General features: G+C 36.4%; 1 protein-coding gene and 1 pseudogene across 1 annotated transcript; one reads left to right on the top strand and one right to left on the bottom strand.

Moving 5' to 3' along the window:
* Positions 1–12,388, bottom strand: part of LOC124456768 — a 92,113-nt pseudogene that overhangs the window by 49,973 nt on the left and 29,752 nt on the right.
* On the top strand, positions 4,479–12,167 carry LOC124458349. Its single transcript, XM_047008380.1, has 3 exons — positions 4,479–4,705; positions 8,339–9,660; positions 12,107–12,167. The coding sequence occupies exons 2-3, from the start codon at positions 8,339–8,341 to the stop codon at positions 12,165–12,167; spliced, it is 1,383 nt and encodes a 460-aa protein (XP_046864336.1). The 5' UTR covers positions 4,479–4,705.

The following is a 12,388-nucleotide window of genomic DNA, read 5'->3' as shown; positions in this document are numbered from 1 at the left end:
TCATTAATGTTGACACAAAATTAGAAAATTGAACGAGACTTACCTGCAGTTGAAGTTCGATTGGGATTCTATTAGCATCTACAGAGCAGAGATTACACGAGATACTACGCATGCGCACATTGGTCATATTTCAAAGATAGTGGCCACATGAACCGCCTAAATGTGTATATGAACGATATGTAAGGGGCAGTAAAATGATGGGTGGGCGTGTAATCTCTGCTCTGTAGATGCTCATAGAATCCCAATAAAACTTCAACTTGAGGTAAGTCTTGTTCGCTTTCCTAATTCTATTAGCATCTACTGCAGAGATCCCATGAGATTTGAAAGTCATGTGGACACACTTCATGCCTACACGCACATACGACAATAAGTTATAAACTTATTTTAATTGGAGATGTATCAAACATACCCAGAAATAGTAAAAAATATGAATTTAAAGTATTTCCTTCTCTTGCACTATACATGCAAGTATATGTGTTCTGAACTCCCTGCCAAGTTCAACTAAAGAGAATTCTCATCCAATATCTTTCTTATTGGGACGCTGAAAGAATGGCATTCCCAAACTCCGCATCGCCACGTTGAGACACAACGTTCTTATTGTAAAATCAATGAAAAACGCAATCAGTCTTCCAACTTGCAGCTTTCAGTATAGAGTTTATCGAAACATTACATTGCTTTGCTTTACTGGTGGCTGCGGCTCGTGTACTATGTGGTTTGCACGTTTCTATATGAATTCCTACAGATTGCATGACAACCTTTATCCAACGAGATATAGATGACTTCCATACTTTATGAAAGGGTCGAATTGTGCTAAGAAATAGTTGATTTTTCTGAACCAGAATGGGAGCAGTGCGTTTAATATATTCTTCCATGACTGAGGCAACACATAGTCGGTGATCGGCAGGGAACTTTGGTATCACTAAAGTAGGTTGAATGCGTGTTGGTCCAGACTGTTTGACAAGTTGGTCGATATAGAAGGTGTATGAGTCCTCTTCCTTCTTTACAGTTAAGAGTTTCATGAGGTGGAGTGATTGGGCACGCCGCTGTGACTAATGTACAGTGCATTACCAAATTATCAGGAAGCTGTTGTAGGGTTAAGTCTTCTACTGCGGGATGTGTCTTTAAATACTCTAAAACAATGGAGGTGTCCCAGTTTACTTGATGTCTTGGTAGTGCTGGTCTAGATTGGAGCACTCCCTTCATAAATCCCTGAACCATATGATGTGTACCAATCGTAGAATTCCCTTCAGTAATAACGAATGAAGATAACATACTTCGAACAGTGTTTATGCAACTGTAACGCATCCCTTGATCAAATAGGTAATGTAGAAAGTCTAGAACTACCTGTAAAGTTGGATGAAGGGAGTCTGCATTTTGTTGTTCTTTTGTTTGATTGGATGGTAAGCTCAGGTTGCTTTTGTTTTTGGGTAGGAGAATGGGTCGGTGAATCATTAATCTTGCCAGCATCGGATACCAGGATTGAGTTGGCCAATTCGGCACAATGAAAATTGTCCGTGCCTGGGCCATTTCTATTTTTTCTAAAACTTGTGATATAACACTAAAAGGTGGAAAAGCATAAAGGAACAATTTACTCCAATCAATGCAAAAAGCGTCAATAGTCCACGCCTTTGGATCTGGGTGCCGTGAGACATAGGATTTAAGTTGATAGTTTAGTCTAGAAGAAAACATGTCAACTTCTGGGGTCCCAAAATGTGCTGTTATTTCAAGAAATAATTCAGCATCAAGCTTCCATTTTTTGGAATAATCAAATGTTCTGGAAGCTTTGTCAGTCACCACATTAAATTTCCCAGGGATATAGCTGACAGTTAGCCATATGTTCCTGATTCTGTACCACGCCCAAATTTCCCTTGCAATTTTATCGCCATGGTGCGAGTGGCAGCCCCCCATGTGGTTAAATCATGCAAGGGCAGTGGTGTTGTCAGTCATTACTTTAATGTGGGTGTGGAGAAGATCTCTACAGAGAGATTGTAGCCATAACAGTATAGCTTTGAGTTCCAGACAATTAATGTGCGAGTCTTTTTCGGTGATTGACTATTCGCCTCCGGGGGACTGTTTATTAATACGTGCGCCCCATCCCTTGGTAGAGGCGTCCGTATACAATACGTGGTCAATCTTGCCATGATTTAGATGTTTTCTGGACTCATTTTTAATCCACCAAGATACGTCCTCCAGTGCCGAAGAGGAGAGTTTCAATGTCGCGTCGAAGTTACCCCTGACGATCGACATTTTGGACTTCCGAAGGAGACATTTTTATAGATTGGGGTTGCTTCAGCTGGACTGGATCTCTAAGAAAATCAATCTTGTATCCGTTTACAGCTGATAAAATGGAAGGATCATGAGTTAGCTCCCTCCACTTCCCAATAAATTGCTGTATCCAGCCTACAACTATACTACAATCATTGTCTCCTCCAGACATGATAGAAGAACTACACTCGCGTTTGCTAAAACTTACACGATCGAGAGTAGGAGTCACTACTTTCTTAGTGTTTCCCCCTGTCTCGACTTTCCTCTTCAATTGGTTTTGATAATAGTTGCGTCGTTGGGCTCGGCTTTGCAATTGACCACCCCGACGTTGGAACAAAAAAAGTACATTGGAATTATATGAGCTGGTCGACCGTTGATCATTGCGTTTCCGTTTTTGGCTTGAGAGTTGCTGTGCAGCCTTTTTGCTTTCTTTTACTGTTTTCAGGCGTTCCTTTAAATCATCACCATACAGTTCTTCAGCAACAGGTTCTTTGTTACTACAGAATGCCTTATAATTTTCAACAAGTCCCTGCGGCACATGTTCAGATCCTGATTAGCTGAAGCGAGAAGCACAATTCATTTGCACAGCCCATCCCGAATAACTTTTGGTGTACTGGTGTCGGTGCATGTGTTGTAGGGTTTGTTCCAAGAGATGTACTAATCGTTTCCGCAATTCGGGAAATCGGAATAAGGCCCTTTATTAAGGCTTCTTGCATGTAATTTTTGTAGACGTGCATCCATGCTACGTGTGGATTTCCTAGCAATGTCCCAAATTTCTGGGTTCACCTTTGTAACTCTTAACAGGTCACATTTTTCGGGTAGTTTTACCCCTTTCTTCCGTTTTCATAATGTTTAATGGACAGAATGCTGGTCAGGATTTTAGAAATGTTTGTTCTCAATCACTTCGTGAATCAGCTCATCTACCAAAGCATCGCTTTGGTTTGCTAGAGCTGGAGCTGTATCTGCAACTACAGCAGCAGCCCCGTTGGTTGAGTGTTCGTCACCAGTTTCACTTTCAGACATATCAACATCGTTCATTTGGCGTGCAGCATCATAAGCCTGCTTAAGCTCTTTTACGACAGGACCAAAAGTATTCAACAAAACAGTAAGTTAATCGACTTTCTGGTTAAGGTCATCCAAATAGTTCTCACGTCATTTCCTTCTTCTAGGAGATTGTTGTATTTGGCTTTAGCAGGGTGTTTATACCCGGCCCCGCCAGATTTGCTCATTTTCCCTTGTAGACGAGACCGTTTCTGTTCCGGTTCATTGTCTACATTCACGTCTCCTAATAAGCCCGACAGCGTCGGATTAGGATGGTTATGCAAGAGCGTCAGGTCATCTGCTTGCTCAATTGCTTCGCTGACTTGTGCCATTTGTTGTTGAATAGATTATCTAACCACAGAAAAAGAGTTTGCCGCGCAAACATAGTGGTTATGCAGGTATTTTGTCCTGTATTGTTTTTTACAACTTTTTTGTCATTCTACACAGCCGGATGGCAAATTATTTTATGGATTATTCGTATATGACCAAACACGCCATCTGTAATGGCGGTGAGCAAGGTAGAGAATGACCAAGGTGGGCATGCGTAGTATCTCGTGGGATCTCTGCGTTAGATGCTAATGGAATCGATGATTTTTAAGGCAAATTGATCGTTATCATTTCCAGTTGCATGTATTTCTTGTTCTGTTTGGTTGGTGTGGGCATTCACACTCACGCATCATGGAAAGTCAAAAAAAATGTGAACTTTTGGAAAAATTCTGCTAGGCTGTCATTTAACACCACGTCACCAATGATAAACAAGATATCTTTGTCCACCAAAGTAAGCCTTCCTTTTGATTTTCCAACAACTATGTCTAAAGCAACAAAATAAACGTTCACTCGATGATAAGCAATGGCTGATATACTATGATCCTTATATTGGCCATTATATGACCCACCAACTAAAGCTTGGAGGCGTCTTGTAGAATGGTAAATTCTTGGTGCAGTTGCTTATTTGAATGAAAATTTCGTGTCTCTTGATAACACTCTTTATTTGGTTGCCAGTGTTTTCCGCCATTTGTCAGAGACCATCAATGTTTTTGTCGTTACGATAACATTGAAGAGAAGTAACTGTTCCGTGTACTGTTTTACGAGCACTGATAACATCCATAGTGCTACTTTGTAAATATATGTTTAAGACACTAACATTTTCACAATTTTATTTTTAGAAGAACAAAACAAAAGACGAATACGAAACCTCCAACAGTATCAAATTAAAAATTTGCGGGCGGTGAAGTTTATGGATCCTTATGCTTTGTTAATTAAACCAATGCTTTGGTAATATTCTTGACTTGTCGAATAACTGCATTGAGGGATTTGCAACACACAAACACCTGGTTTCATATTGGGATTTGAGTGTGAGCTTTGTATTGCTGTTTTACAATGCGCATCACCAAAAAGGGTATGTGACTGATTGCTTTCTTTTAAAATGTAACGGTTCAACATATGAGAGTGATTTCTGGATTACTAAGTTTAATTTAATGAAACAGAGACTTTGTCGTGGTGACAAACTTAAAGATAGATTTAGAAAATAGCAAATACCATGGTGAATGGTGATAATAACAATGTAATAGTTCTTAAAAGAACTGTTTTAACCAGAACACTAACCAAACAATTCAAAAGAACCGTTATTTACAGCTAGAAAGAGACACTATGCATTTCGGCAGACTACTCGTCAGGTGTCAACGTCTGCTAAATGAGAACCTCCAAACCATGCTATATTTATAACGTTACAAAAGGTCAATGTCATCCCTATTTTTAGAGATGACACTTAAAACAGAGACAGATTAAACACGTAATCCTTTTGTCGGCAAAGGACAGGATTAGTCAATTTAATTAATACCGACTCCATGACGCGACATTATCCTACAGTGACCAGGCAGTTACTTTCTTTAAATGCATGTAGTAATGTTCGCATTTATCCTACATTATCCTACAGTGACCAGGCAGTTAACTTCTTCAAATGCACGTAAGCTGGAATAACGAGCGACATTTTTTAATAATTCTAAAGTTTTCATCAGAATAAGCATTGACACAGCGAGTGTTGCTCAAAAGATGTTTTCCAATCGCTGAATCACATAGAATCGGATTTTCACTTTTACACCCACGTTTTGGTAGTTGTTGTAAAGGAACAGTTTTATTCCTGACAGAAGCTGGTACATGCTGTTTTATTCTTTCACTCAACCTTTGAGAAGTCCTACCTACATAGCGAGCATCACACTCACATTTAAACTCGTAGACTACATTGCTTGATATTTGAGCAGGGAGAGACTCTTTGGGAGTGGGTGGAAGAATAGTTTTTTGAGAATATAAAGACCACATTGCATGCAAAAAACATTCGGTGATATTTTTAGTTTCCCTCTTGATGTCATTAGAGGCCTTACCCATCCAGGGAAGTTTAAGGAAAACAGGGCACTTGGCCGGTCCGAAAAGTTTATTCCGTTCATTGTTAGTGGATAAGAAAAGTTTGTCTAGCAACTTCTCCGGATATCCATTTAACACAAAAATATTCTTCAGTGAGATAAGATCACTATCAATAAACTCTTTTGATGGCAATCTATCAATTAGCCTTTTTAGATGTTCTTGTACACAAACGCAATGGTCAGTTCTTAACAAGCATTCATCGCAAAGCAACATTCACTGGTTTGTACACACGCTTTGACTCTTTCTCTTCGCATAGAGAAAAGATTTCTATAGTGAAGTGTTTGATAAGGCGAACGTGCAATGTGGTCTTTATTTTTGTGTTAAAGGGATATCCGGAGAAGTTGCTAGACAAACTTTTCTTATCCACTAACAATGAACGGAATAAACTTTTCTATCGGCCAAGTGCCCTGTTTTCCTTAAACTTCCCTGGATGGGTAAGGCCTCTAATGACATCAAGAGGGAAACTAAAAATATCACCGAATGTTTTTTTCATGCAATGTGGTCTTTATATTCTCAAAAAGAACTATTCTTCCACCCATGTGGGTGTAAAAGTGAAAATCCGATTCTATGTGATTCAGCGATTGGAAAACATCTTTTGAGCAACACTCGCTGTGCCAATGCTTATTCTGATGAAAACTTTAGAATTATTAAAAAATGTCGCTCGTTATTCCAGCTACGCGTCATGGAGTCGGTATTAATTAAATTGACTAATCCTGTCCTTTGCCGACAAAAGGATTACGTGCTTAATCTGTCTCTGTTTTAAGTGTCATCTCTAAAAATAGGGATGACATTGACCTTTTGTAACGTTATAAATATAGGATGGTTTGGAGGTTCTCATTTAGCAGACGTTGACACCTGACGAGTAGTCTGCCGAAATGCATAGTGTCTCTTTCTAGCTGTAAATAACGGTTCCTTTGAATTGTTTGGTTAGTATTTTGGTTAAAACAGTTCTTTTAAGAACTATTACATTGTTATTATCACCATTCGCCATGGTATTTGCTATTTTCTAAATCTATCTTTAAGTTTAATTTGTGTGCATGGAGTGTATGTAAATGGAAGGTGAGCTAACTCCCTTTTCCTAATCTTTTCCTTCATGCTCCATTTATCTTTTGATGTAAATTTAAGACAAAATTTTAGAGCTTTTTTTTCATTTTTTAGATTTTCCACAAACATTTTAAATGTTAGGCATGTTTTGATTAACTTTAAATGCATGCAAAAAACTCGGCAAATAAATTGTACATTTTATGGCAATTACATGAAATTCAGATGTCGATTACATACAGAATACTATAAAATTGTAATACCAGAGTATACCACAATATTTTACAGTGTGTAATTGATTAATTTTTTAAATTTTTGTTTTTTCCATCAAACGTGACATTTCTTATGTTTTACATGTTTTTTTATTGGAAGGAAGATTAATTTCTTATGGTTGTCTTTACGATTATTTCTTCGAAGGCAATCAAATCTTTTATAAGGAATAGGAATTTTTTTTAAATGCAAAGGCTACATTACAGAACACTCTGCTTCATATATATTTCTATTGTACAGCTGACTAAGTAATAATTGTATTCAAGTAGACAGCCTGCAAAAACTTTGTGTGTCAGTTAGACAAATTATTAAACACCTTCCTAAGTGATAATATAACTCAATACCTCCATTTTCATTACAACATGCAGTAGCGTCGCTAAAGTGGGGCCTTGGGAGGGGTCACGTGCCCCCCTTAAAATTGGCTGTGCCCCCAAGTGCCCCCATCTGAATTTTAGATAAGATTATTTATATGCATCGTTCGAAATTGAAAAAGAAGCACATGGCATTAATGTAGCTCTTACGGAATTCGCACAACTTTACTGTAAAGGGAAGTATTCTTGTAGCTGTGCAGACTAGTTTGCGTTGCATTTACCCTTTATGGGTTGTTAGCCGAGTGGTAAAGATTTCAATTCCTTAACAATGAAAAAACAAAACAATAATTCTAGAATAATTTAAGTCTCTAGTAGGCAAGGAAGAACAAGTAATATTGTGATGCTTATCATGAACCACATTACACCATATCATAGAACTTGTATGAGATCGTGGACAAGTATTCTCGTAGACTCAAACTTGTAGACACAAAAATACAAATATACCAATGACTAAGAGTAAGGCTCTTGAAAATACTGAAATTCTGGGAGTATTATAATATGAAAACATTTCATTAAAATCAATAATCAATCTACGTAACGTTATAACACGAAGAATGTACAAATCCACCAAGGTCAAACTGAGAAGTTAAAAAATTGATACTATTCATATTGTGATAAATATTTCAAAAATTTCCAGTGCAGAAGCAATTTTGAGGGCCATTTCTCTAGCGGATGACGTGGTACAAATTTTGTGCCCCTCCCCCCCTCGCAAAATCCCTGCGACGCCACTACCAAAATGTAGCCAAATGCCTAAATGCAGGAAAACTAAAATGTCCAATTGCGTTGTTTTCAACTGCCATCCTCGATATTCATTTACACGTACAAGTAAAACTGTAACATTACATAGCTATGTTTGATCTTCAACACTTTTAGTTGTCTAAAAACCCTAATTAAAGAACCAATAATATTAACAATTTTATGACTCTTAGATGCAGTCAAGGGAAGAAATCAATAACTCCTCTCTGCAGAAAGTACTTACAGATGTTGAAAAGAAACTTGTTGATCTTTTTATCCAAGAATGGAACAATCATTACAAACAATCTCTTGGAAAATGGGAAAATAGCAACGTCAGTGGTCAGAAATTGTTCAACATTGAAAGATCAAAAAAAATATTTCGTGATGAAAAAATATTGTCAAAACTTAAAGATGGTGACACAAGTAAGTGGGATTGCACGACAATATGTAAAGCAATATTGTTTACCCACTCTATTGGAACAAACATTAATGATAAAGTTAGAGCTGCTGTGGACAAACTTCGTGATGTAAGAAACAAATTAATCCATGAACATAAAGGAGAAGTTTCTGATTCGAAATTTCATACAATGGTTTGTGATATTGAAAACTCATTTCAAGATCTAGGATTTTCATTCACTGAAATTATCAAAATAAAAAGTGAACGAAACATATTTTATTCTTTTCAAGTACTTCCTTGCAAATCAAATCACGATGTGGTTAAACGTACAGAGTTACTTAATCAAATCACAGCAGATCTCAATAACTTGCGCAGTACTAACAATAATGAACTAACATATTACTATATTTCTGGTAATCCTGGCAGTGGTAAATCTCAATTAGCTAGACAAATTTGTGAAGAAATGTATAACTCGTTTGACTGGGAAAAGAATACAACATTTGTGATGACACTCGAAGGAAAAGATATCGACTCTCTTTTAAAAACTTATGCTGAACTTTATCAACGATTAAGCAATGATAAAACTGTCATTGAAAATATTTTAAAAGAAGCAAAAAGCAGCGAAGACAAAATCAAAGATTTTCAATTATTGCTGACACAACAACTGAAATCTTGGCAAACATGGTGGATTGTTGTAGATAACGTGGTTGAACTTCATAAAATTTATCCATTATTACCTCAAGTTGGTGATCATAATTGGAAAAATGGACAAATTGTGGTAACTGTTCAAAATACAGATGCTATACCACCAGATGGAAATCTAAATAAACACATTTCAGTTAGTCATGGTATGAACTATGAAGAATGTCGAGAACTTCTATCTGTCTTTTCTGACATTCATAATAAAGATGAAAATTTTTTAAAGGATTTATCACACAAATTAGATCATCAACCGTTGTTCCTGGCAAATGCTGCTTACTACGTAGGTGATGTAAATAGTGCAAATCCGACATTCACCTGGGAGGAATATTTGTATAAGTTGAATGAAGGAAAGCGGAAGAAAATGGATGGTAATTTTCAAAAAGTAAATTCAGCTTACTTAGGAATGAAAACTGTTATGTTAGCAGTACAAAAAAATGCCAAAGAATCCATCTTGTTGGAACATGTTTTTAAACTTTTCTCAATAATATCTTTCGATCCCTTACCACAAGATGTTATAATACAATTCATTAAAAGCATTGATCCACAAATATCAGCAGAAGATGTCTGTCTTCAATTAAAGCATTGTTCTTTATTCCTTCAAACGGAAAACAACGACATCCGCCTGCACAGCGTTGTACACGAAGCCATCATAAATTATTCATCGCAGACCTTTGGCTGTAAACAAAACGAAAATAATTCTAAAAAGTCTGCAACTGATCTTGCCTGTCAAGTTGCTTGGGCTCTAAATCATTTTGAAGACAAAGAAGATGAAATCAAAATAATTCCATATCTAAGTAAATTCATAACAAATTCATCATTTCAACATTTCCTAAATAATTTGATCGATGTAAAATCATCAAAACAAAAACTTGATGAAAGAAATTGGAAACTTGCCAAATATTTTGTAGATGTTTTAGAAAGATTTTTCAACTATAAACTTGCAACTAAAGTACTTTATGAAATTACAGAAATTCAAACAAAAGTGTTAGGTGTTGATCATATTGATGTTTCATCTTCGTACAACGAGCTGGGTGTATTGCTTTGGAAGAATGGAGATATGAAAATGCTAAAGATTTTCTCGAGCGAGCAATAGGAATTCAAACAAAAGCATTTGGACCTGACCATGTTATTGCGCCAACGTACAACAATCTGGGTTTGGTTTACAGACTTATGGGAGAGTACGAAAAAGCAAAAGATTTTATGAACGAGCGATGAAAATTAAAACTAAAACATTTGGACCTGACCATGTTAATATTGCGACAACGTACAACAATCTGGGTTTGGTTTACTATAATATGGGAGAGTACGAAAAAGCAAAAGATTTTTATGAACGAGCGATAGAAATTCAAACAAAAGCATTTGGACCTGACCATGTTAATATTGCGACAATGTACAACAATCTGGGTTCGGTTTACAGTAAAATGGGAGAGTACGAAAAAGCAAAAGATTTTTATGAACGAGCGATAGAAATTGAAATAAAGCATTTGGACCTGACCATGTTAATATTGCGACAACGTACAACAATCTGGGTTCGGTTTACGATGATATGGGAGAGTACGAAAAAAAAACTTTTATGAACGAGCGATAAAATTGAAACAAAAGCATTTGGACCTGACCATGTTAATATTGCGACAACGTACAACAATCTGGGTTTTGTTTACAATAAAATGGGAGAGTACGAAAAAGCAAAAGATTTTTATGAACGAGCGATAGAAATTAAAACGAAAGCATTTGGACCTGACCATGTTAATATTGCGGTAACGTACAACAATCTGGGTTTGGTTTACATTAAAATGGGAGAGTACGAAAAAGCAAAAGATTTTTATGAACGAGCGTTAGAAATTGAAACGAAAGCATTTGGACCTGAGCATGTTAATATTGCGGTAACGTACAACAATCTGGGTTCAGTTTACATTAAAATGGGAGAGTACGAAAAAGCAAAAGATTTTTATGAACGAGCGATAGAAATTGAAACGAAAGCATTTGGACCTGAAAATGTTAATATTGCGACAGCGTACAACAATCTGGGTTCGGTTTACAAACATATGGGAGAGTACGAAAAAGCAAAAGATTTTTATGAACTAGCGATGAAAATTGAAACAAAGGCGTTTGGACCTGACCATGTTAATATTGCGACAACGTATAACAATCTGGGTTTGGTTTACAATGATATGGGAGAGTACGAAAAAGCAAAAGATTTTTATGAACGAGCAATGAAAACTAAAACAAAAACATTTGGACCTGACCATGTTAATATTGTGTCAACGTACAGCAATCTGGGTTTGGTTTACAGTAAAATGGGAGAGTACGAAAAAGCAAAAGATTTTTATGAACGAGCGATAGAAATTGAAACGAAAGCATTTGGACCTGAACATGTTAATATTGCGACAACGTACAACAATCTGGGTTCGGTTTACATTAAAATGAGAGAGTACGAAAAAGCAAAAGATTTTTATAAACGAGCGATGAAAATTGAAACAAAAGCATTTGGACCTGACCATGTTAATATTGCGTCAACTTACAGCAATCTGGGTTTGGTTTACATTAAAATGGGAGAGTACGAAAAAGCAAAAGATTTTTATGAACGAGCGATAGAAATTGAAACGAAAGCATTTGGACCTGAACATGTTAATATTGCGACAACGTACAACAACTGTTGGTGTTCATGTTGACTGACGTTTCGACAACCTTAGCAGTAGTCATGTTCAGAGTCAAATGATAAGTAAATGTTAGGTTAGCCGTGTTTCTTAAAACAAGTGCTAAGGAAGTCCAATACAATATCTACAAACATACGTACGTAGTACTAGAACAAATCATTACTTTATAATAAATAATACCACGTATGAATATGTTGTTTTGGTAGAAAACATCGTTCTGGAGGAGTATCTGACTTGAGATTAATGCCAAGATCTTGTGGAATGTGAAGATATGATCTTCCTTGATAGTCATATGCATCTTTAACTGAAAAATAATTACATTTGGTAAAGTTTAGGAAACTACAAGAAAGTATAAAAATTTTAACTTACTGTGTAATGTGGATTTCTCTTCTGAAGGTTTCATATCAACTTTCTTTGATTTGTTTTTCTTCGATAATTCATACTCCTCAAGGATTGTTGACTCTTCCTGTATTCACCAAGGTAAAAAG

This window comes from Xenia sp. Carnegie-2017, unplaced genomic scaffold (genome assembly GCF_021976095.1).
Source record: "Xenia sp. Carnegie-2017 unplaced genomic scaffold, XeniaSp_v1 HiC_scaffold_6, whole genome shotgun sequence".
NCBI lineage: Eukaryota > Metazoa > Cnidaria > Anthozoa > Malacalcyonacea > Xeniidae > Xenia > Xenia sp. Carnegie-2017.
The sequence above is the reverse complement of the archived record's forward strand: the minus strand, read 5'-3'. Positions and strand labels throughout refer to the sequence as shown.

Excerpts from the sequence above, each read along its gene's own strand:
- LOC124458349 (XM_047008380.1), top strand. The coding sequence starts at position 8,339 with ATGCAGTCAAGGGAAGAAATCAATAACTCCTCTCTGCAGAAAGTACTT. Across the intron at positions 9,661-12,106 it reads TTAGGAATGAAAACTGTTAT|AAAACATCGTTCTGGAGGAG; the intron begins GTTAGCAGTACA and ends TTGTTTTGGTAG.